At 37.2% G+C, this 23821-nt stretch overlaps 1 protein-coding gene across 1 annotated transcript in view; it reads left to right on the top strand.

Annotated features, from left to right (window-relative positions):
- celsr1a (cadherin EGF LAG seven-pass G-type receptor 1a) overlaps positions 1-23821 on the top strand; it is a 108140-nt gene that overhangs the window by 70791 nt on the left and 13528 nt on the right. The window contains exons 7-25 of the mRNA XM_020926175.2: positions 4915-5072; positions 6678-6841; positions 7181-7306; positions 10395-10561; positions 11861-12046; positions 12519-12632; positions 12919-13093; positions 13552-13693; positions 14140-14260; positions 14444-14627; positions 15756-15857; positions 16660-16754; positions 17273-17482; positions 18227-18410; positions 18667-18810; positions 19291-19474; positions 19764-19931; positions 20258-20384; positions 20807-21007. Of these exons, the coding sequence (XP_020781834.2) occupies positions 4915-5072; positions 6678-6841; positions 7181-7306; positions 10395-10561; positions 11861-12046; positions 12519-12632; positions 12919-13093; positions 13552-13693; positions 14140-14260; positions 14444-14627; positions 15756-15857; positions 16660-16754; positions 17273-17482; positions 18227-18410; positions 18667-18810; positions 19291-19474; positions 19764-19931; positions 20258-20384; positions 20807-21007 (2952 nt within the window). The remainder of the gene's footprint in view (positions 1-4914; positions 5073-6677; positions 6842-7180; positions 7307-10394; positions 10562-11860; positions 12047-12518; positions 12633-12918; positions 13094-13551; positions 13694-14139; positions 14261-14443; positions 14628-15755; positions 15858-16659; positions 16755-17272; positions 17483-18226; positions 18411-18666; positions 18811-19290; positions 19475-19763; positions 19932-20257; positions 20385-20806; positions 21008-23821) is intronic.

Raw genomic sequence — 23821 nt, forward strand, 5'->3', positions numbered from 1 at the left:
TGCAGTTGGTTAAATCTCCCTTATCCCAAATTTATTACCCCTCACATGCTCTGAATACATGGGGTTAGGGCTGATCCTCTCTGAACGTGAATGTGCGACCACGCTAGTCAATATTTAGCCCGGAACAGCTGCAAGACTAAGCGGGAGCAAGTGCTGCATTATGTCTTGACTGTGGGTCTGTCAGTCTCAAATCTCACTGTTGACTGATTCAGAATCTCCAGGCATTAGAATATTTTGTGATCTAAAACGTATCTGGAGTTTTGTTTTGTGTTTGTTTGTTTGTTTGTTTTTTCATTCACACATGTTTAACACACAAATCCTGCATTGGCTGAGTTCTTCTCTGTTCCACCTTGTGATGTCATGCGGTAATACAGGAAGTGCTCCACTGTGTTTTTAAACTCTATACACCTCCACGAGAATCATTTGGATCCTTTCAGCCCTGGAATTGCCAATATCTACTGAAGTAAATGTAAAGGGTAGCTGTTACCTTGAAAACTGCTGCTTCAGGATATGACAAGGTGAAACAGAGCATTTAGAGCTTTGGAGATAAAAAAAAAAAAAAAAAAAAAAAAGTAATAATAAAGGATTTCTCAAACATGTGTGAATGAAACAAAACACAACTCCATGGTATGTTTTTGACTAGGTAACAACATCCCAACATGGCTTAAATTTTGCATAATATGGGACCTTTATTAAATGTGTGCTAAATTGCAATTATAATTTCTCTTATTGGTTACCACATCAACCTCACAGCAAGAAGGTCCCAAGTTCAATTCCTGGACCAGATGGGGCATTTTTGTGTGGAGTTTGCATCTTCTTTATATTTCTGTGTTTCTTCTTGGTGCTTAGATTTCCACTAAAAACATGTAAATTAGGATCCTCTGAGGCAAAGACCTAAAAATGAAACTGTTTCCTTCTTAGATAAATAAGAAATCATAACGGATACATTTCCAATTTAGGCCTATGCATCTATAGCTGACTTGAATTATTTATTGGAAACAAACAATTTTGCAACACAACACAACAGAGACTTTTGAAGTTTGAATTCTGAGTATTCATTTTGTACGTTTCTTCTACTTTTTAAATATTTTGTTACTTGCACAGTGGTTCTATTTTGCCTCATAATCTCATTCAGGAGGAATTTGCACAAGTTGTTTTGGTCGTGTATCATATAATCTAATAATAACCCCCGTTATAATTTGTACTGGTGTATCTGCAAGGACTAAGCACAGCTGTGTGCATGTGGTGCTTTCCTCTGGAGTTTCCTTTTCCTTCGGCTTCTGTCCATTCTTTGCCTTTGAACACTGCGTTTGTTTACTTTGGGGACCTCTGCCACTCTAGACTTCCCCATCTAAGATACCGTGACGTGCATTATTTCAATACATAAGGTTACATAACTTAAACTGTGTATGTATGAGAATGTATACCTGGGTAATGCCATATTTCTGTTCCGACTACTAGTACCGTTGTGATTGGAATATAACGCACCTTCAACTACTGCTGCTACTTCTTTTATTACAACGGTTTTCTGCTTCTGCTACAACTACAGCAACTGCGACTACTGACAAGTTTGATGTCAAAAATACTTCTCATTGGTTTCAGCTTCTTGCTAACAGGCACCATTTTGAGGACTTTTGACTATTTTAAATACATTCAATGCTAAGCCAGCAGTCCCGACATTTCATTTCATCTCTCTAAAACCCACGTATTACCGCCGAGAAGCATTCTTTTCTTCTGAAACAAAAGTTATATTGCAATATATTACCCTCTTCAGATAATGTCATTCTAGTATTTTGCTTGTCATAAATCACAACTGTTTTCCCAGGTTTGGCAATGAACTTCTGACTTGTCCGGTTCTTTCGTTTTCCCGGCAGGATTTGGGTGAAGTGTGCACTGCCTACCGTTACCGTGGTGACTGTGAGAGGGGGATTATGGGAGATTAGGACAGTGATGCAGGGTGGTACTGACATGGGTGGGGTTTCCTGGTTTGGGATTGCTACATGTGTAACTATTAAATTCTGATAATTGGTTAGAGGCAAAATAAAGTTTTGAATATAGGTCACAGAGAGAGAGAAAAAAACAGACAAGAATAAGAGCAATTTATCGTAAATTTAGAATTAAAGTTACACAGTTTGATAGTAAAATAGCAATATTCGTTTATTAGGTGTAATGGCTCTGCTCATGGGGTTCAACTACTAGGTGACATTTTGAGAACCAATTTTAAAATATATAATGTTTAGTTTTGAAACTCTTTGATAAAAGATAAATAACTGTTTGCTAACCATGACAGTGACATATGAGATAAATTTTTTTGACAATGTAGGACTCAGTTTCAAAATGTTCACCTTATACGTTTCTTACGGTAACACAATCCTGTTCTTTTATATTAACCAGCTACATATCTATAGTTTGTTTGATTGAAGGACCCCTAGAGGCAATAGGAAAGTCAGACGTTTTATTTCTTCCAGGCAAAATTCCTAATGTCAGGCCAACAAAGGACACACAAGATCAGGTAGAACTGTAGGTCAATGCCTTTCTACGTTGAGATAGCAAGCAAGATTTAAGGATTTATTGTCATTGTCACAAGTAACAACAAAAGAGCATTAAACAACAGTACAAGTATCAGTGCAATTGATAAACCAAATACTCAGAATATAAACATATACACTGTATGTACTTTTTTTTTCTGCTTAGAAAGGTGGACTTGTTTTTGGTTTAATTTAGTTTTAATTGTATTTTAATTTGACTGCAGAACTGTACAATAGAATGTGAAATGTAATTCAACACAACAACTGATTTTATTTTTTTTAAAGTTGGAAGTTGGAAAAAGGTCAGGTTTAAAGGACCATGCACCACTAATAGAAGGTCAGTGGTAGTACCTATGCAGGCTGGAAAATGTGCCCTTTTGATCAAAACTATATATATAGCCATTTCCCTTATGTATTTCCTGTTTTGGAGCTAATTTCTGTTCAGTCCAGCCTTCTAGTTTAAACCTAGTATTCCCTCTCCATGTTTTCCACACAGTGCAACGATAAAGTAAATCTACCAATGCAATGAGCATTTTTTTCTTTATTCAAACAACATACAATTTAGTTTCTTATTTTAAGTGCAAAGAGTGGTTGTTTTTCTTGTCTTCAGTGTACTTAAGTGTATTTGCCTATTTCAACTACAAAAAGACTTGTTCCATTGGTAATTTTACTTGTGAAATTTACTCAAATCAATAAAACTTGTATTATAACTGTAATTAATTCCAAGTCATTTCAACAAAGATGTTAGTTTTTGTAGTGCATTTCTTTTATTTGCTATTGCCTATTATTACTATACTATATACTATTATATCTTGTTTCTCTAATCGATGTATGTAATGCCACCATTGTCTTTCTTGCCATCCCCTATAGTTCACGTCTTGGTAAAAAAAATAAAAAAAAAAATCGTATTTAATTGTCCATTTCACTTGTGTTGTGTAATGTAATTTATGTTTTCTGCAGAGTTTACTGTTTAATCAACCCTCCCATGTCCTGTGTAATCATGTGAAGTGTGATCCAATCTGGGATCTGTAGATTTTTTGTCAAATGTTTGTATAGTCACAAGATTTGCTTTTGTTAGAACTGCAACATAGAGATATAATCATTTGGACCCATTGTGAGCCACTTATCGCTGTCAGACTGTTCTTTGCCCTTTGAAAAATTATACTATTCGCACCCTCCCAAGTTCTGGAAAAAGATCATTTCTGTCATGCTAGAAATGTTTACTCTCTCATTAAGTCCTGGTTTGTTCTTAGTCCTTATTGAGTCCCAGTTTAATCCTAGTTTGTACAAAGATTACATATTTCTTGTTACAGTAACTCCATGTTTTGGCGTAAATTGGTTCAGATTTATAAACTTATCAGGTTTAGACTTGATTTGGTCCTATCCTGGGTTAGTCCTGGTTTAGTCCAATCCCACCCAAGTTTATTGTTATAGAAGATTTCATAAGCGAGATGGTTTCCAAAGCTTTGCACGTAATACGCAAGTCAAAATTGAATGTGATGTGTGTGCAGGTGTGAATGGTATGATTGATTTATCCTGTTTAGACCAGATTTAGTTCTGGTTCTGAACTTAAATCCTGGTTTATACCTAGTTTAGACTAAATAATCACATATTAAACACACACATATACACGCATTCCTTGTTTTGATGTTTGAGAATTACTACACTATAATAGAAATTCTTGGACTTTGGTCTCATTTCAAACATTTCACAAATCTAAAGCGGTTTTGTTGTTGCTTAAGCTGATCTGCATGTTCATGTTTGTCGGCAGCAGGCCTTGAAGGAAGAATTAGCCCACTTTGTAATGTCTGGGTGTGAGCTGGGTACAAAGGGCCTTTCTATGGCCTGACTCCTGTCTCCTGGCTACTGCCCCGAGTCCTGCGGCTTTGTTTGTGGAAAAATGGGAAACACAACCGAAGAAGGCATTTGGGCTGTTGTGTTTTAGTGCCAAGTTGCTCAAACTGAAGGGAAAGGCAGAAAGCAATCATTTAGCTTTCAGTCATTTGTATTCAATAGTGTATATATCGAAAGTTGTGTTGTGTTGTGATGAATTAGCTTTTGAAATTAAAAATAGACAGATGTTGATTGGTGTAAATAGATATAGATACAGACTTTACTAATCCAGAAGGAAATTTCAAGGGCACCAGCAAATAAATCCTCAATCAACTATATTATTGTAAGCAAAACCATATTTATTTCCATTGTGCCATAGTTGAGATACACCTGAAAATATAATTGAAAAGAAAAAAGTCACTGTTATTTCTGTCTCACATGTGCATGAGAGTTAATGTCATCTTTTGTATTTTCTGTCTCTTTTGGCACTCCGAACCAAAGCTGGACTTCTCATACAAGTAATGTACTTACCTGTTGATATTTTGTGTTTCAGCCAAACATCGGGCGCCTGGGCTTCCCTCACGGTCCGTCTGGAGAGAAAGTGGCTGTGGTTGCCGTTGACGACTGTGACATCTCCATGGCTATCCGCTTCGGGAAACGAATCGGAAACTACTCCTGCGCCGCACAGGGAACACAGACTGGACAGAAAAAGTATGGAATATTTTTAGCTCAAATTATAGATAATATGGCAGATAACAAATTAAAACACATACATTATTTATCAGCTGGCTGTGTTTTGCAGAAAGTGAACATTTAGTTTGACACATAAAACATTTACAAACAAGTAAGAATTACATAATTGTGGTCATAATTGCCAAATTCTCAGACATGGTGAACTAGTGTTTGTTTAGACCTGTCTTTAGACCTGAATTAGTCTTTACATTGAGATTAGAATCAGTTATACCTTATCAAGTCATTATATCATCTTTATCTAATTGTCATTCCTATAAGAAGTACTAATACACAAAGATGAAAGGACAGTTGTTTCTGAATAAATAGTTTGTAGTGAGAAGATAGCGTGTGCAGTCAGATTTAGTGAGCAGAGGGCAGAGGAGGGGCGGGCGGTGCTTCACAAGGGAGTTAATAAGGTTACATTCCTCCGAGAACTAGTCCCACAGGTCACAGAGGCCAGAGGGGGCTTTCAAGGTGGATCTTCTGTCTGTACCACTAATGTTATTAATACTGACATATATATTTGCAGACAGTGTGGTTAGGCACTACAGACCTTGACACTGCAACACTACTAGTTTTAATCTGCTTATAATAACAACTATATGCAACATACTGTATGTAACATATATCAAGGTAATCAAAACAAGTAATCACATGTTCTTTTTCACATCACTCAAAAAAATCATTGTGTTCTGGGTTTGTGTGGGTGGGATTTATTCATTTGGTTTATTTGAATAAGGACGGATACAAAAAACATTGACTAGCGTAGCATAGCAGCTCCATGTGTTTACCATACTGCTCCTAGCTAATTCACAGTACTTGTCCCTCAAAGGACTTTTAACACACAACACACAAAAAGAAATAGAAAGACAGTGATACAAGTGAGTACAACACTGGACACAACAACACATGCTAAAAAGATGTGTTGTTGTGTTGTTCCTTTATGCCTTTCCCTTCAGTTTGATCATCTTTATAAGAAGGTAGTGTCTATTTTATATTGTATTTACTGCTTCTATTATTATTTATCAGTTTGCTTATATTTTTATTGCAAATTAAATTCCCATGGTGAAGCCTTCCAGAATCTCAAAGTTGAATGACAAATGCATTCACATCCTTACAGATTCACAGATTTAACTATTACATCACATTGGTTCACATTGTTTGTTGTTGTTTCATGTTTTGAGTGGCTCAGAATGTAAGCTTCTCTTTACACTAACCTTAACTCGCCTCATTATGACTTTAGAGAGTTCACATGTGACCAGGAGTTACCTTAAATGGCCTTCTGAGTTCAAATAGAATACACATCGTGGATTTTTCTGTATAATTTTGCTCAGTGACACAAAAACTCTCACCTAGACAATTTTTTCTTAATTAAAATCAAACGGTGAAGGTAATAATTTTTAGCTACACCTTGAATAAGCTTTTTTTTAAATATAAGAATAATAAGTAATAATAATGAAGTGTGGGGAAAATATAAGTGGAAGTTGTTTGCATTGTAATTGTTGAGTGCCATCATGCATGCACAATTAACAAATTAAGTACAAAGTATTATACAGTATAAAATTGTCCATGTGTGACCCATAGATCTCTGGACCTTACTGGGCCCCTGCTGCTGGGCGGAGTCCCAAACTTGCCTGAGGACTTCCCGGTGAGAAACAGGGACTTCGTGGGCTGCATGAGGAACCTGACCATCGACAGTAAACCCATCGACATGGACGGATACATCGCCAACAATGGCACCACTGCAGGTCTGGCCCAATATATACTGAATACTAGTGCGATGGTGTTAGTACTTGATTTTATACCATTTCAAAACATTGCAAAACATTGGCCTGCATCCTTTTTGTCTCATGTTATTATAAGACAATCTCCATGGAGACTCTCTGCTAGAAAAGTTACAATGTGCACCTTTAAAGGATCTGTTGTTGCCATGTCTAATTTATAGTGCAGTTCTGGTTTTCTACTCAATAGACTGTGTTGTTTTTGTGTTACACCATAATGTTATTTCTAGTGTAAAACAAGTCAAACTTTTGGAATAATAGATAAAGTAAAAGTGCTCTAACTCTAATTGCTATATTATATTCCAGGATGTCCGGCAAAGAGGAACTTCTGCAGTATCGATGTGTGTCAGAACGGAGGAGTGTGCCACAGTAAATGGGACACGTACAGCTGCGAATGCCCCACTGGCTACGGAGGAAAAAACTGTGAACAAGGTAAAGATGAATTAATAATAATAAAGAACAAACAAAAGACATCATATATTAATGTTAATTAGAGCGCTTTGTAATTGCTATATGTCTACATTAACCCAGAGGTATGATGATCTGGATGTTTTGATTCAATCTACAAAATAGCTCAGGGGCGTCCAAACTCAGACCAATTATTGTTGGCTCTCAGACCTCCTGCTGTATTGGCAAAAATGATCAAAGGCAGTACTTTTTACTGCAAATATAAATAATTCTACCCCTAACCTACCTCAATAACTTAAGATTACTTAATGATACAGTCCTAAAATTATTGAGCTAAGCCTTATTAAAAGTATGTGTATATAGTGTGAAATGCTCCCATCTGAATAACCAACTGTAGTGACCCCCGAGCCCTCCGATACAAATATCTTTCAATATATGGGCCTTGATTAAAAAAAATGTGGACACCCCCTGTATGTCTAATTGCACATGAATATTCACTTTGCTAATACTACTATAGTACTAGGTATCTTGGTACAGTGAGCATCTTTACCTTGATGGAGTTTCGTAGATCAAATATTCCACTGTGACTCAGTCTGACTCAGATCCACAGACACAATGGGAAGTCTCTGTATCTTCTATTCACACAATAACATGGCCTCAGGTTTTCAGTGAAGGGAATAAGACCCAATTAATCCCCATTCATTCAGATCCAATGTAAAGGATTAGCAAACATACAGTAAAGCATATGTTCCAGAGTTGTTTGAGCAAGTAGCAACCACTCTGTTCTTACTCTTTTGGCAATGAACTGATGTGAAATGTTTCAGTCGGTATCCCCCAACTGATGTTTCTGGTGGAAGATCGTCTGCTCGTCTGGAAATGCTATTGCTGAAATGTCCTATAGTCTGGCATTAAACATCTTCCTCCATGGAGTCGAGCTGCGGATGCTGCTAGGCCACATTACATGTCAGATCTGTGGATATTTGACCCTGCTCTCCATAAGAATGCATGTTTTTCAACACAATAAAATCCCTTGTAATTAAATGAATGCAAGTAAGATAAGTTTAATGCAATACTGTGGGAGATATCAGGCATACAATAACTTCTCCGTGGATACAAGCAGTTGGTGGATCCTCCTTCCAAAAAGTTACACAGTGCAGCTTTAAGGAAAATTTGCAAGTTTATTGTATCTATTTGGGTCAGTCCCACATCTGGATTGAGAAGCTGTGCCTTGTGTCCAATTAGTTCTTAGTAGTTTGGTTTAGTACTGGTTTAGTTTAGTCCTAGTGTAGTCCTGGTTTAGGTCTTCATTTTTATTTAATCCAAATTGAATCCTTATTATATTAACGTGGTATGGCTTGCATTACACTACTCCTCAAATACAAACCATACTTAATTGCCTTTTATTTTTGTGATTTATTGCCACTTTTATTGTGTCATCCCTCCAGTGTCGTACAGTACGGAAATACTTTGAACGCTCAATGTGGTGCTAATAAATCTATGAGATGTTTGCTAACAGTGTGTCATTTACAGTCAGGTTTAAAGCAGGTTCAGGTTCCTCGTGTGTAAGAAGAGAGTTTTGATTTGTTGCTTTGGGGCATGAGTCCAGACAATGTGTGAAGGTGTGAATGTCCGGAGATGCCCTGTGGCCTGTGAGGTAGGCCGGACGGTGCCAGGATCCAGATCCGGTGTCTGAACCCATCCTCGGATCACAAACGGTCTAAGAGAGGGCTTTTGGCTGCCTCTCTGGTTGTTGACACGTTGGGTGTAAGGCCTCATTAGTCATTTCATTCTCTGCTATTTAAGATCTTATCATAGCTATAAGATTGGACAGACATGAAAGGAGTATTCTGTTAATCAGATCGGGTCCCCATTTTAGAAAACAGAATACTTTCTCTCTCTCTCTCTCTCTCTCTCTCGGCCATCATTAAAGGGCCTCAATTACTCTATTTTGTGATCTAAGTTATAATGTTGTCTCCGCATCAAGAACATACCTGGAGTTGTTGTTTTTTTTCATTCAACACAATAATTCTGCATATTTAGGCTGAAATTTAGGCATATTTAGGCAGAAAACACTCCAAGCCACCTTGTGATGTCAAAACTACCGCCTCATAACATCACAAGGTAAATATATTAGCCCATATTCACAAGTGAGCATCTTAATTTTTTAGCGTTTAATGTCAGGAAAAAATGTTAAGTTATAGCTATAGTTAATCTTTCTATATTGCTTCATTTTCTATTGGTATATTCAGTTCAGACTTAAGAGAGAAAGTGGTTCATCCCCAAACATCCCCCCCTTCTACAAATATGTGCTTTGTCTGGTAATTACAGTGTATTTTTGCACACTTCAGCTAAATTACATGCCCCCGGGACCTTGGTCTTACAATGTAGATCATACACACGGACTACAAGGAAACTGCGTGTTTGTGTGCGGTGTTGAAAAACAGGACTTCTAGTTTGAGTTTGAGGAAATGGGATTAAAGTTGGGATCAGTTGAGTTTAAAGGCAAAATGTTTCAGCTATGTGTCACGTCAGCAAGATTAGTGTAAGACTTGTTTGTCCAACTATTACACACAGTATTTGCATAATTTACAGCAAGTTTATAGTTTTGTGAACGTATAAGGTACTATCCGATTCATTGCCTATCCACAGTGTAATGATTTTGACACATTTAGTTTGGAGACTGTCATCCAAATATTTTTTACTAAATCCGGCTGATAGAGGGATGCTAAGTTTTTAATATTTTGTCCTTATAAGTCAGTGGAGCTTAGTGAATAGTTAACAGTGTAAATTACTGGAAATCATAACATGTTTTGGTTTTATGGTAAAAATTTATACCTGTACAAACAACACAGAATTTAATGTTTTTAAGTTGTCTAAGCAAAATCTAAGTCAAAAGATTGCCTACAGTTCAAGTAATGCACAGCTGAAGTAATACTGGATCTCTTATTTATTTTTGTTTTGACTGATTTGAAGTTCATATTGGTTTTATTGCTACACAAATGTATCTGGTTGATTTTGATTACCATATTTAGTATAACATAACTCCTATTTTATATGCTACCTTTAAATTTTACACTATATTTACAATTTCTTTTTTTTTTTTCCTCTTCAGTGATGCCGTCTCCTCAGTTCTTTGACGGACAGGCTCTTGTGTCCTGGACTGAACCAGACATCACTGTAGCGATCCCCTGGTACGTGGGCCTCATGTTTCGGACCAGACAGAGCTCCGGGATCCTGCTCCAGGCCAACGCTGGTCCTGCCTCCACCATCAACCTCATGGTAAACACTCACTCTCTTTTTTATGGATGTGTATCTGGTGTGCAGTTGTCATTATAGAAGCTACCACCAATGTCACGCATGTAAGGAATGCTCCCATGCCCCTCATTGTAAATAACATATTATAATAACCACACTCATTGGTAGTGAATGGTTGTGGTACTCATTCATTCATGCACGTGTTCAAACAAAGCTATGTTAATGATGGTGTCTTTTTATTGCATGCCTTTTGTATGTATAAAGCATGACTACAATGTGCAGTGAGTAATAGTGTTCAAAGTAGTAGTAGTAGTAGTGTTTAGTAAATGTGCTGTATTACACATCAGGAAAGGCCCAGACATGTTTCATTTAAATGCATAGACTTTCTTCCCTATTAAAGCTGCATTATGCAACTTTTCTAATGGTGGGGGTTATTATTGCTTTGCCTAAAATGTTCCACAGTATAGCATTTTAATCTATTTTTAACTATCCTACATTTATTCAACTACCGGTGATTTTATTGTTGCAAAAAAATTACGTAGTGCACCTTTGTTACGCAAACAAAACTTTAAAATGTGTTTTGTGATTTACTGACCCATAAATGCAATTTAATCAGAGTCTTTTATCTATTTTATTCTATATTTTGAATGAATAATGCGTTTCATAGATTCTTTGCATATCCTAGTAGCAGCATATATGTTTTTAAATTATTTCTTACTGTAATCCTTATGAAGTGATAGCTGAATATTATTAAGTGTTGCACAGTTACATATATATATATATTTGATCGTAGTGTTTAAAGGGCCTATAGTAGACTATTTTCATCTATGTTTTTTGTATTTTGTCTATGTAATGTTTTTTCCCCCTCAAAAAGATACCTTGAGTTGTGTTTTGTTTCATTCACACATGTTTTTAAACTCCGTACACCTTTATTAAAATAATTTGGATGTCAACTTGAAAACTACCACTACATGACATCAAAAGGTGGAAAAGAGTATTTAGAGTTTTGGACCTATAGACAGACTAATAATGCAGGAATACTCAAATATGTGTAAATGACAACTCCAGGTATGTTTTTGATGAGGTAACAATATTCTAACATGGCTTAAAGCTCACAAGAATCAATTTTGTGTAATATAGAACTTTAAATATTTTTATTTTACAATTTTATAATCTTTCAACATCTTTGTTCAATAGATAGTTCATACACTATATTTAGATAATTTATGTTTAAGTCAAAATAAGGTGCCTATAAGATGAAAAAATAAATAAATAAAATCACCCTACATCCTATATATATGATTTATTTATACCTACCTACAGATGGCTGATCAGAATGTGCGTCTGGAGGTCCTGCACAAACAGCAGCTTGTGGCTTCAATGAGTTTTTCTCAAATCCGAGTGAATGACGGAGAATGGCACCACATCCAGATGGAGCTGAGCAGTGTGAAGGACGCCAACGCCATCAAATACACCATTTCTGGATCTCTGGACTATGGCATGTACAAGGTAGAAATACACCTGCAATATTTAAAATGACATAAGAGAACTTTTAGCAGTCCTACAATGGAGAAATTCCAGTGTTATATATGCAATAAAAATACAGATGAATAACTATTAAAGGGCTTATATTATGCTATTTTGCTATGTTATAATGTTTCTTCATCTCAAACATACCGGGACTTGTGTTTAGTTTCATTCACACATGTTTATCACACATACCCTAAAAAAAAAAAACTTAAAAAAAACAACATCACAGTGCAAGTGTAAAACTGTTAAGATACGATTATTATGTACAATAAGTGCCAATGACTATGTTTACAGTTCAGTATATAAATAGAATAAATCCTACGTAAAGTTACTTCAGAGTATTGCTGTACAAGTGATGGTGTATGATATCATTACAGGGGGGTGGATCCAGGTGGGTTCATACAGTAAAACAGCTGGCACAGGTGGATACAGTTGTGTTTTATTTTTACAGAAGTCTGTGGTGATCGGTAATGACCTCCCAGGGCTGAAGCTGCAGACGCTTCATGTTGGTGGTTTACCCGGAAAAGAATACCGCGTCCAAAGAGGATTTGTGGGCTGCATACAGGTTTGTCTCCTTTATATTTTCTTATCTTGGATTTTTTTGACGTTGGAAAATTTGTGTATTGCCCACATTGATACAAGCTGATAAAGTCAAAGTCAGATTTTCCTGAGATTTTCAGATAATGCTAGATATGAGTGAAGAAACAACTGTTTGTCAACCTAGAACTTGCACAAGAGGCAAATCCTCCTTTTGTTATTGAACTAATTTCAATCACTGTTGTTACATATGCTATTTAAGCAATGACACAAAGCTGCCTATTATAATTACACATAAATGCTGTTACTTATAGGGAGTACGAGTGGGAGACACTCCATCCAGTGCGTCCAATGTGAACATGGGTCAGGGGATGAAGGTTCGGGTTGAGGAAGGCTGTGACGTGTCCGACCCATGTGACTCCGCCATCTGCCCCGACAACAGCCAATGCAACGACGACTGGACCACCCACTCCTGTGTCTGTGACCCAGGTATTCACATCTAACACAGACACACTTTATCTAAGTAAACATCAAACTTTTTATGCTATTATGTAATCTCTCTAATGTATATCCAAATGTCCAATATGTCCAATTAAAGTTGCAATATATAACTTTTGCCACTTGCTTGGCTCCATTTAGATGTTACTGTTTTACCTAGTATATTCTACAGTATGGCATTAAACTAATCAGGCTCTAGCACTAGGTCAAGATATAGGTCAGATTTGTGGAGTGGTGACACCATTTCACAATACGAATGCAGGTATTTCATAGCAATAAAAAAAAAAAAAACACCTGTAACTGAATACACACAAGACAGACTAGTTTAATGCCATACTGTGGAACACACATCCCACTTGCTGGAATAGGCAACAGCAACAATCATTTGGATGAACAATAAAATAGTATATAATAGATAAAATAAAATAAAAATTTTGTTCTTTTTTCAGGTTATTTTGGTAAAGACTGTGTGGATGCCTGTAAACTGAACCCTTGCGAACACGTCTCCACCTGTGTCCGAAAGCCCAGCTCCTCCCATGGCTACACCTGTGAATGTGAAGAGAACTACTATGGCCAGTACTGCGAGCATGTGTAAGGGTCACTTTAATCAACCATATCATACTGTCAAAACTTATTTGTACATGGCTTTCATTTGAAAAGTTGCTAGATTTCACCTTGTACTAAATGTAATGATATTGCTTCAATAAAACTCATCTCAGCTCATATGTATGCAATGGCTGTAGACAGCATTCATCTATCTAATCCACAATTCCACATACAAGTCACTCTTGAAGTAGAAACCCTTGACTCCTGACCTCTCTGCTATATGTGGAGTTCCCCTTCCACGGCTCAATGGAGGTTTGTTTTCTGCTTATCGGATTGGTTCAAAAAAAGTAGAACTAAACTAAATCCCATCTCCCTCAAATTCATTATTTCTTAAAACTGTGGTGAAAACATCAGTGGAAAAATACACACAGGAGCATTTATTTTCGCGCTTTTATTAATAATTGACACTTTGTTTTTGTGTGTGATTGCAGAGCCAAGAAGCCCTGTGCTAACGGCTGGTGGGGGAATCCTGTGTGTGGCCCCTGTAACTGTGACACCAACAAAGGATTTTTCAAAGACTGTAACAAAACCACTGGAGAGTGCCGCTGCAAGGTAAAAAACATTAATACTACCAAGACTATTTTCTGTTTTGAACATACTGAAATCTATTCACTGTATTCCCTGTTTCATTATGATTGATTACTATATAATTTGTATGTGTTCAAAATAAGAATTATCAAATCCATTTAACATTACAGGTTATAGGATTTATAGTAAAATAATATGTCTTTGTAGGAAAATCACTACCGCCCCGCTGGAGAGGACATGTGTTACCCCTGTGACTGCTTCTTCTTGGGCTCAGAATCACGCACCTGTCATCCTCAAACGGGACAGTGCCCCTGTAAAGGAGGAGTGGTGGGCCGTCAGTGTAACCAGTGTGACAATCCCTTTGCCGAGGTCACCGCCACCGGCTGTGAGGGTATGTGTTCAAGAGAGAAACTACTGTACAACTGCAACTTTCTTGATTTCTGCAACAGCATACAAACAGTATTATATCCCACACAAAATTTGACATTATCTTTAAATGTATCCCACCCACTCTCACTTATGAAACAGCCTACATGGTATCTTATAAACATGACACAAAGAATCAAAAGATGAAGAAAAATACAAGGAAAGAACCCACTAATGTAAAAAAGGACCAATATCTGCAAAGGGTTTTGAAATATCTTCATATAAATCCAGTTTGTTTTTAAGAAAAGCTGCTCTATGTTTGAAAGAATGCAAGTACGGGCTCTTCTCATTATGTATAGGGCAGCTTGAAGACCCGTCTACAATAGTACAATATTTTCTGGTTGACAAAGTGTGGTCTGGAGAACTGGCTGAAGTGTCAAACACAGACAAACAGTGTTGCCCCCATCTGCTGGTGCTGCTCGGGGTCTAGATCTGGTCTTTGTCCCGGTCCATTCAACCAGAAGATCCCAGTCTGGCCAAGTCCACACTGACTCTGGGACCCTCACACAAACTATACAGTACAAATGAATGAGGCACAAAACCACAGAGACCCCCACCAAAAAACAACGTCACTGCAAAGGAAAGACACAGACGTGGATGGGGTATAAATGGGCCAAAGTCTGTGATAAACTATGGGAACTGGATTTGCTGTCAAACTTTATCCTTGGTAGACCAATATGCATAGATTTCAGAATGATGAAAATTTTGGATTGTTGCCACAGGATTGAAAAAAAGAAGAAAACAAAATATGCCTTTTGAATGGTGAAAATGCCTCAATCTGTTGCCTTTAAAAGAAATCAGAAAGCCATGAATAATTTGGGTTGTAAAAAAAAGTTGAAAATTAAGTTGTTACATAGAAGACAAATGGAAAAACTCAAAATAAAATGAACATATGCTGACGATATAATCCACACTTTGACAAATTAATACTATGATTACTTTACTCACAGTGTTATAATTTATATGTATTAACTACCGATCAGCCAAACCAAAACGTTACATAGTGCACCTTTAAATGCCAGAGCTCATTTTCTGTAGATTCTCTCTTTGTCTGCTGTATTTTCATTAACTTTACTTGTTCCTTTCTCCCTAGTGGTGTACGCGGGCTGTCCCAAAGCGTTCGATGCGGGAATCTGGTGGCCAAAGACAGAGTTTGGCCGTCCTGCTGCCATGAACTGTCCCAAAGGATCCATCGGTGAGTGCAGTTTAACACCACTGATGACAACAACTGCAGCATCTGAGTTCATTAGACAAAAGGAGTGACCTGCTTTAAGATCAAAATAAAAACAGTCCATTCAAGTTTGGGTTCAAAAGGGGTCAAGAATGAACTCTCATCAAATAGTAAAAAAATAAAACAATAGAAAAAAAAAACAGTGCAAATTTAAGAGACAAAGCTATCTAGATCATTTTTCTTATTCTGGTATTGATATGCTCATTTCTCAAACACAACAACTTTAAAAGCATGTATATGACTATTGCACTATCAGTTCAGAATCTCTGTATTTAATCTGGAAGTTAAATAAAGCTTTTGTCACTAGCCAATTATTCTTTTCCCTTGCTCACCGCACCATACACACTTTGGGCACACTTGTACTTGACGGTGAGCCCCTCCTCTGGACTTTGGACTCCAGGTTACACACTGGTTGCTATGACAACCTTTTTGTTGACCACCCAGACAGAATTTTTTCTCTTGTTCTCTTTCTTCCCTACTACAAGTCAGTGTCCAAAGTGACTAGTGAATATGTTTAAAGTGAATATTGTTATACTGTTTAATACTGTTAATATAAAAAGCTTTAATGTGTCTAATATTACATTGTTTACACTTTTGTTTATGGTTTTATACACAATTTTTCTATACACTTTTCAAAGAACTTTATATTTGGATCACTGAAATGTAATGTACTGTTAAATACTACTACTACTACTACTACTACTACTACTACTTATAATAATAATAAAATAATTATAATTTTAATTAATGTGTGTATTTTTTCCAGGTACTGCCATCCGTCATTGCAGTGACGACAAAGGCTGGTTGGCCCCTGAGCTGTTCAATTGCACCACAGTGACCTTCTCCCATCTGAAGAAACTGGTAGGTTTCTGAAAACAAATGTATAATTTTATTGTTTTGCGTTAAGTGGGTTTGTTTTGAGTTGTAAGTGCGTCTGTCATCACCACCAGTGTTGTGTAACTTGATAATGTGTGAGATCGCCCACAGAAGTATCACATATCACTGATTGTATTTGAACCTGCGTGGACCGTAATACTGAAGGCTTGAACTTCACAAAGCCTCACTAATCCCAGGATTGACCAGTTTGTGCTCTGTTACATACCACCTTCTTCTCAGCTTTCCCCCTCGTTAACTCTACTACAAGTTATACTATTGTAGAATGAGGAGCGCCTTTTTCACTTGTTCTAATTCACTGATGTTGTACAACTGGTTTTCAAACTGTGGCACATGAGCGCTTTGTCTGGTGGTACTCGCACACCATTGGTTAGTCCTAATTTAGTTTTTAATTAAATAGATTGATTGATGAAATTGCATGTAGTGAAATGCCAAAGAAACTGAAGGACATGTCATTTACTGAATTTCTCTTTTTGTTACTGTAGAATGAGGACCTGCGGAGCAACACTTCCAGGATGAACAACGAACATGCCAAGACCATAGTTCGCATGCTCCACAGCGCCACCGACAGCACACGGGAGTACTACGGGAACGATGTGAAGACGGCCGCTCAGCTTCTGAACCATGTGCTGATGTATGAGAGCCAACAGAGCGGGTTTGACCTCACCGCAGCCCAGAATGAAGATTTCAATGAGGTGAGAAGAAACACAACAGGGTTATAATCAGACTGGAACACACATTAACTTCTTGTTTGTTTTTAAACAGTACAGTAGGAGATGTCTTTAGATGTCTTCTTCAAAGAAGTTAATGTACAAAAGAAGACAAAATTAACTTTTTGAATTTTTAACACACATTGTTGCTGGGATGGAACCCAGTAATTATGTCTCTCTAGTCTCTAACCAAGCAATGCACTCCAAACTCTACTACTAACTTAATTAGCTACCCAAAATATATTATAACCTTCTTAACATATGATTCATGACAAGGGGATAGAAAAGTATGGTATCATGTACCACAGATATATGTGGAAAAAAAAAAAAAAAAAATTAAAATATAATAAACAAACAAATAAATCTTGATTTTTTTTGTTTTTCCTGGAATTTTCCACGGTATTGTTATTAAACTTATCTATCTCCAGAGACAACCAGGTCCACTAGGACAAGTCAGATCTGTGGAGAGGGGACACTGCAAAAATACTTGTTTTGATAAGATACAATATCACTGAGCAAGAAAAACACCTGTAATTGGGTAAATTACCAATTACTAGATAGACAGTTTTTAGGTAGTTTCCATTCCAGTCAAATAAATAATATAACAGTGGAGGAAAGCAGCTGGCAGTCCCCTACCAGAAAAGTGCGCAGTTTTTTTCATTAGGGGATAACAAATTTGCAGTAATGAAATATATATCGATAACTTAACATTGCTGATTGTTTTTGCAGAACTTGGTGCGAGCGGGCAGTGCCATTTTAGACCCCAACACTAAAGAGCACTGGGACCAGATCCAGAAGACAGAGGGAGGCACTGCAAATCTGCTCAGGAACTTTGAGGAATACGCCAACACACTGGCCCAAAATGTCCGCAAAACTTACCTCAAACCCTTCACCATCGTCACAGAAAACATGAGTGAGTGACAAACATAGTGTTATGTGGCACACCAACGAGGTCTAGTAAAGGCTAGAGAGATCTGCATGCTGTTGGCATGGCAATTCTGGCCGCCATCTTGTGATGAAGTCTTGAATATTAGTAGAATATTATGGGCAGATGGTCTCTCTAGATTTATTTTACCTCATTGTCCCACACCATAAGTTTCGACCTTCATACTAACATCCCTCTTCCTGTCTGTGTCCTCTCCACTTCCTGTCCCTGCGCCTCCCTGTAGTCCTGACCGTGGACTACTTGGACGTCACAGTTCCGGACAGAGCCACATTTCCTAATTTTCCGGAAATCCAGGAGCCTTTCCCCAAAGAGCTCGGATCCTCCGTGCACTTCCCTCAGTTCAAAGAGCGCACTCAAGCCAGCAGAGGTAAGAATACAAGAATAATAGGCTATTGTAATGATAAGAAATGTTATTAAATGTGTGTTATCCAATCTATTATGGTATACATCTTACATCAATGTGACCAGAGTGTGTATATTTTTAGTTTTCCTATTAAAATAAAGTAATTTGATTTAAATTGTAATAAAAAAAAAGTGTATGGTAGTTAGACATACAAATAATGAATTAATAATATTCTCTTCTCAATGATAGTGGCAACTGTTTTGCACCACAAAACTTGTAGCAAATTATTTTGTCTAGTCTAAAAAGTCTTTCTTAAAACATACATCATAAAACATTACCAATAAATGAAAATATACATCTCTACACATTAACTTTTGAAAGTAGATAAATTATGTGTATGTGTTTGGTTTTTTCAATTTATTTAATTGTTCAATTGTTATTGGTCTGTTTCTAACATTTGATGTCCACTGGTAATATGTTTTTCCTTGTTTTTGTTTACCTTAGTTGATCCCACTCCAGCTCCTCCAACTCAGACCGATGCTCCTCAAGATGAAGACCACACAGAGATGAATCGCAGACGTCGCCATCTTGAACCCTTGGCCCCTCTACCGGTTGTCGTGGTGATCGTCTACAAGTCACTAGGACATCTTTTACCGGAGCAGTACGACCCTGACAGGAGGAGCCTCAGGTATGAACATGTGAAAGAGACACAATACAATATGATTTACATTTACATAGTATAATCTGTCAATATTACAAGAAATTTTTTTTTACTGATTTCTTGCATTTGGAACTTTCTGCAGTAACCTAATATATGAGGTTTTCATTTATCTAATTGGCATTGGTATAAAAGATAACATAAGGATAGATGATAGCAGAAGAGATGTGAATGGTATGATTAAATGGTCTTAATATGTGAGAACTAGCCAACTGATAGAAAAAAATATATGCTGATTGAGATACCTTAATGTCCACAGGTTGCCGAACCGTCCGGTGATAAACACAGCTATAGTGAGTGCCAGAGTCCACTCAGAGGACGGCCCTCTCCCCTCTGTCCTTGACCCCCCCATCACCCTCCAGTACACCCTCCTGGAGACTGAGGAGAGGACCAAGCCTGTCTGCGTCTACTGGGACCACTCTATCCCGTGAGTATAGCACACGTTATATTATGTGCACACCAAAATATACAATTAAAAGTAGCTTGAGTAAAGGGGTTGTTTCTATTTTTTTCTGTTGAACAAAATTCAGCACAAATCTTTATTAAAATCTCTACACTTGAAGCTTTGATAGATCTGAAATTCTGTGCAAATTACTTTACTTTTTACTCTTTCAGTACATTTTTAAATGGAAACAGATTTTTCATGTTACTTTTACTTTTATTTTTTGCTCCAGCATCTGTACTTTTACTTAAATAACAAAACTGAGCATTTCTTCCTCCACTGCATGACCTTGACATGTGTTTTGTGTGCAGTATTGGAGGGACTGGTGGCTGGTCGTCTAAAGGCTGTGAGGTGCTCAACAGAAACAACACTCACATCAGCTGTCAGTGTAATCACATGACCAGCTTTGCCGTGTTGATGGACATTTCCAAGAGAGAGGTGAGGCTAAACCATGTGTAACTACTACTGTATATGCAGCATTAAGAATACACTAATTAGATCTTAAGTTAATTCAAGTTACTGGTAATAGGGGATGTTAAATGAGTTAGAAAACATTGTCAACATGCCAAATGTTGATAGATGAATGATTAGATCAGAGCATCTTCAAAAGTACATCGACAAGAAAAAAGGAAAAAATAATTGTAAATTTAGCTTTTGTTGTTGTTTTATTAAGGCCAGTTAAGATGTAATTGTTCTAAAGTGGAACAGAAAATTGTTATATCATAATTATTGTGACTCTTATAACCACTGCTGGAAAAGGTTTTTTGAGCATTAATACTAGTGTAGTGACCCTTCATTGTAATATAGAATTACTTTAAATACTGCATTTTGAATAGACTTTTTTCCCCTCTCCCCTTCAGCATGGCGATGTGATGCCTCTGAAGATCGTCACTTACTCCACAGTGGCAGTGTCTCTGTTCCTCCTCCTCCTCACCTTCATTCTCCTCTGTATCCTCCGTCGTCTTCGCTCAAACCTTCATTCCATCCACAAGAACTTGGTGGCCGCTCTTTTCTTCTCTGAACTTGTCTTTCTATTGGGAATCAACCAGACTGACAACCCGGTGAGTACACAATCTAGCATCACTAATGTATTAACAATGTACAGTCTATGCAAGGCCATTTGAGTTCAGAATTAAAGTACCCATCAGTGTATATGACTGTTTTTGTACTTAAGTATCCCCCTATGTTGCAATGTAGCAACTATACATGTTTCAAACCTGTCAACATAGGGCTATTCCATTGAAAAAAACACAAAACGATCAATAAGTTCCATGCTTTGTAATCCACAAAATTGGAACTAAGGTGTGCAGACAGTACAAGTATAATCATTCAGAAAGAAATTGTAGTAAAGGTATTTTGAATTACCTATTCTTTATTGCAATATAATTGCTATTATAGTTAATAGTAGATTTGGCCCTTTTTTTGATCAGTGAAGTGTGTGATGCTACAAGTAGAAGCCAAGATTCCTATAAGAACGAAGAAATTCAGTCTGTTACCACACATGTTAACGCAACTGACAGATACAAATGTAATTCAAGAGCTCAACCTATATCAGCCTACATTAAACTCCATTTTCACTGAATACCACTGACAGCCTAATTAACGTTATATAATGATACAAAATACTGAAATATATTGTGATTTAATTGTGGTGAAAACTCCTGACAGTGATTAGGACCCACACAGAGCCCTAGTACAAACATGCTGTGACTGGAGCCTGTCTCTGACCTCGGGGCTTTTGGCAACTGTTTCCCACAACAACCTTTTAGTTTCATTTAAATCCTTCAAATGTCTGTGGTTCATCAAGCTTCACTAATATGGCGAATGCATTAGTTTTTAAGTAGTGGGGTAGGTACAATGTGTAGCCCCTTTTTGTTATAATTATTTGTCTCAATGTTGTACTTTAGATATATATTGACTAATTAGGAGTTTGGCTCAGTTAAGTCTGGAGTTAGGCATTTATTTTTGTAATTAATGTATTTACTAGAGATATCAGCTTCCAAATTTTGCATTAGCTGATATCCTGGTTGAACATACAAACTGATGTAACAAGACTATTTATTGGTCAAGGTTGACCCAGAAAGTTTTATAATGTTTGAACGTTTATTTATACAAAGCTGTTCTTTAGTTACTTAAGACAAAAATAACAGCTGCCTTTATGTAAATTTTTGCTTTAAAGAAAGAAATGTTTTCAGTCTCTGCACTGGTATTGGCTGGTATTGGGTATCAGCATACATTTAAAGCCATAGTATCTAAATCGATATTGGAATTGAAAAAGCTGGATCAGTGCATCCCTAGTATCTGTTTATTTATGTAATTAGTGTGGTTAAGGTTTATCTTTGTATTTATTTATTTAGACTCCTTTTTCCCTCGGGGTAATCCTGGTTGAGTTCTGGTTCAGATCTAGTTTATAGAAAGAGCCTTGTTTGAAAGTGTGCCAGTGTTAACTAGTCAGACTAAACCAGATGTCCACATTGTTAAAGGTATTGCCACATCCTCAGTGATGCACATGGGGCACTGACTGAGCTCTGCTCTACAATAGACTAACAGATGTTCTGGGAAAGTGGCCAACTATTTAGTCAAAGTTCCAGTAGTTGTAAAAGCTGTTGAAGCAGAAATAACATTGATATTGATAGATTTTATGAGATGGCACTAGTCACATGCTTGGGTGTGAAACAAAATTATTCCTGCTTGTATCCATGGAGTTGTTATTGTTCTGCCTAGAATGTTCTAGCCAGGCTGGCGCCACCTAGTGCCTCCGCTCAATTTAATTTCTCTCCAATGACTAGGTCAGGAATCGGAATACACGAGACAGTTTGCAAGAACTTGTAGAGTGTACACTGGCCAATCAGCGAAGAGCTGTGCAGCCATGACTGGGTCCCTTTTTGTGGGTAAACAAAGTGGTCGAGATGGATGTATACAAAGCCATACATTCTGTGTTGGCAATGATTCCTGAGATCGAGGATCAAGGAACAAAGAGAATGTTTGGAGAATTTTATCAAGGGGGAAGGTGTTATTGCTTTTCTTCCTACGAGATTTAGGAAAAGCTTAATATTCCAGGTAGCGGCGCACTACATACGTCATGACCAAATAGCAGGGATTGGTTAAGTAAAAAAAGTATCCACCTTCCATCGAGTGAACGAATCCTAATCTGCGAGGTCAGACGGTTTCCATGAAGTGAAATGAATCAGGCTAAGAATGTTCCACAATAGGGCACTGAATTTATCGATCTTTACGTTTACTCTATGACATATGTTATCTATGCATTACCAAGTGTGGAGTCGCCTCTGCATAAATTTGACATGTAACTTGGCCTGATGGCACAACCTGCTTGTTTCCATAGAGATAGATAAGTTTAATGCGATACTAAGGGACCTTCTTGGCAAAGTAGTAACCTCCACCAAAAAATGTGCTGCCTATACAGTTATCTTAAAAACAGTTAAGTGACTCACAATGTTTTGACTGTTGAGAATGTATGTATTTTGTTACCAATGCCAATAATATATACCATCTGATCAAGCCCTGGTTTAGACCTGATGTCACCTGTTTGACATGAATGGCGTGATTTTGATTTTATAGTTTTCACAAGATGCCAAGAATAATCTTACTATCAATACCTTGAGTAGTTGGTCTTAAATGTCTCCTCCTTTTATTTGTACTGGCTAATTTAAACATGGCTTAATCAGGTTTAGTGTTTAAAACAGTTCTGGCAGTATGTCAGTATTGAGGAATGTTGACAGCGTAACCTCGGGGGCATCTCTCTGTATGATTTATATTCTTGTTGAGGTAGTTTTCCTCTCTGATCTCCAAACCAAACGCACTCCTTCACCAGAATACAGAAACTCTGATATAACTCTACATGTGGGACATTCCCT

Source organism: Boleophthalmus pectinirostris, unplaced genomic scaffold, assembly GCF_026225935.1.
Source record: "Boleophthalmus pectinirostris isolate CB_2022bp ecotype Guang Dong unplaced genomic scaffold, ASM2622593v1 HiC_scaffold_18, whole genome shotgun sequence".
In the NCBI taxonomy this organism is placed as follows: Eukaryota; Metazoa; Chordata; class Actinopteri; order Gobiiformes; family Gobiidae; genus Boleophthalmus; species Boleophthalmus pectinirostris.